Raw genomic sequence first — 2,500 nt, forward strand, 5'->3', positions numbered from 1 at the left:
TTCCCAAACTCTGTCACTAACTTCTTCAATCCCTCCTCTGATCCTGCTACAAGCGCAGTGTCGTCAGCAAACAACAGCTGGCTTATCTCCCACTTTTCTCCTATTTCTTTAACCATCTCCAATCCCTGACCCACCACCCTTGCATTTACCTCTCGCACCACCCCATCCATGTATAAATTGAACAGCCAGGGTGACATAACACATCCCTGACGAAGTCCCACCTTTACCTCAAACCACTCTCTCCATTTCTAATCCTGACACACGCTCTACTTCTCTCGTAACTCTTGACAGCTCCTAAATGCTTTCCTCCTATCCCATATATCTGTAATACCTCCCACAGTGCCTTGCTGTCTACCCTGTCATAAGCCTTTTCCAAATCCATAAAAGCCCAAAAGACATCCTTATTATAACATTAATATAATAATTTTCCTGTTCAGGATCGGCACCGAGATGTACATTACCTCAGCCGGCCACCATATCCATCTACTTATCTAGCTTCTGAATTCTCCTTCCGACGTTTAACCTATTTCACTTTCCGTTTCTTTATGTGATGGGACTCCATTGGTTCTCCCAGCGCCTCCACCCTGGCAAACACAACAAGTTTCTCCCGGCCACTGGTTTCTGCTGTCACAGCTCAGCAACGGAGCGAGGGCCGACGCTCAATCACAACATCAGCTAAATGTGTGTATGTATTCAGTATTTCGTCGGTGATATTCGATGCTTCTATCCTATCCTTGGGAACAATGTCACACCGAAGAGGGTGTCAAAGAGTTGGTAAAAAGAGAAGGCGGCAGTAGAAAGGAGGATTAGCAGAAGATATATGTAATCAGAAATATTTATGAGTGGAGAAAAGTCTCCCATCACAAAACTGCTACGTGACTCAAGTCCAAAGTCTGTCTGTCTATGTATGTATGTGTGTATGCATGTATTTATGTATGTATGTATGTATTTATGTATGTATGTATATGCATTATGTATGTGTGTATGCATGTATGTATATATGAATGCAGGATGCGTTACAATGATAAAGCATGCTGGAATTTTTTTCTTCTTGCCTCTTTAATTTTTCTCCCTACCCTCGCTGATAATTGTTTTATTCACATCCAATTATTATAATACATTTATCTTGATTCGTTAACCTCTCTTAACAGCTTTTTACTATCTTTATCATCTCTTTTCCCACACCTTCCCTTTCTTTTCCCTTCTGTTTTATTGTCGTATTAGACATCCAATATTTTCTTCGTTTCCCTTGGCTTTTTGTTTTTCTCACGTTTTCCTATCATTCTCTCTCTCTCTCTCTCTCTCTCTCTCTCTCTCTCTCTCTCTCTCTCTCTCTCTCTCTCTCTCTCTCTCTCTCTCTCTCTCTCTCTCTCTCTCTCATTCTGTGTGTGTGTGTGTGTGTGTCTGTCTGTCTGTCTGTCTGTCTGTCTATCACTTTCTATCTATCGATCTATATCTATCTCTCATTTTCTCTCTCTCCCCAATATATTTCTCATTTTCTCTCCCTATTTATCTTTCTATCTCTCTATCTACCTATCTCCATCTATTTCTCTCTATATCTATCTCTCTCTATCTCTATCTCTTTCTCTTTCTCTCTTTTCACTTTTTGTAATCATCTTTCAATCTATCAATTCTAATTCTTCCATTCTTACCTGCTGGGCTATTAATTGTTTATGAAACGAGTTCATAGTCTTCTTTGTCCTCATCATGTTTTCCGCTACAATCATCAGTAAATCATTAATAGTTGACATTCTTGTTTTTGACTGTTCTCTACTACTTATCACGTTAATAAATCTATTTTAATCAATAATTAATATGTAGCTGCTCAGTAACAGTGCCAAATTCACTGTTACTATCTCCGGTCACCAAGTTCAAAGTCACGGTTTCACTTACCTTCCGAATATATACTTTTCTTTTTTTAAATGTGCACTGATTCAGTTCCCGACTTTATACTAAATAAATTTCGAACTCTTCACTACATCACTGTCGCTAATATTTTTCTGTTAGTTTTATCCATCTTCTTAGACTCGTGATCGACAGCTATGATCTTACTCTTGAGGGCTCAAGCCTCGCATATGACCTGATCTATGTGGAATATGATCTTCCACATACCTCATGTCCTTGTAGTACTAGTAAAGCTCTCAAACTGTGACTACTGAAACTCGGACTTCCCGCGTGAGAAGCCAAGATGCTAACCACTACATTAGCAATCTGTGTGTGTGTGTCTGTGTGTGTGTGTGTATGTGTGTGTGCGCGTGTGTGTATGTGTGTGTGTGTGTGTGTGTGTGTGTGTGTGTGTGTGTGTGTGTGTGTGTGTGTGTGTGTGTGTGTGTGTGTGTGTGTGTGTGTGTGTGTGTGTGTGTGTGTGTGTGTGTGTGTGTGTGTGTGTGTGTGTGTGTGTGTGTGTATCTGTGTGTGTAAATATGCATGTACATGTGTGTGTGTGTATCTGTGTGTGTACTGTGTATTTTTTGTGCGTGTGTGTGTGCTGGTATGGTTG

At 40.3% G+C, this 2,500-nt stretch overlaps 1 protein-coding gene across 12 annotated transcripts in view; it reads left to right on the top strand.

Moving 5' to 3' along the window:
- The window catches only part of pros (homeobox protein prospero), a 2,108,934-nt gene that overhangs the window by 2,036,729 nt on the left and 69,705 nt on the right, over nucleotides 1-2,500 (top strand). For 6 of the 12 annotated variants that reach the window (XM_076213859.1, XM_076213864.1, XM_076213858.1 and 3 more), the window contains one exon: nucleotides 575-685. The exons of the other annotated variants lie outside the window; for them this stretch is intronic. In XM_076213859.1, the coding sequence (XP_076069974.1) occupies nucleotides 575-685 (111 nt within the window). The remainder of the gene's footprint in view (nucleotides 1-574; nucleotides 686-2,500) is intronic. 12 annotated transcript variants of the gene reach the window in all.

This window comes from Oratosquilla oratoria, chromosome 32 (genome assembly GCF_046742065.1).
Source record: "Oratosquilla oratoria isolate Oo_2021 chromosome 32, ASM4674206v1, whole genome shotgun sequence".
NCBI classification, from domain to species: domain Eukaryota; kingdom Metazoa; phylum Arthropoda; class Malacostraca; order Stomatopoda; family Squillidae; genus Oratosquilla; species Oratosquilla oratoria.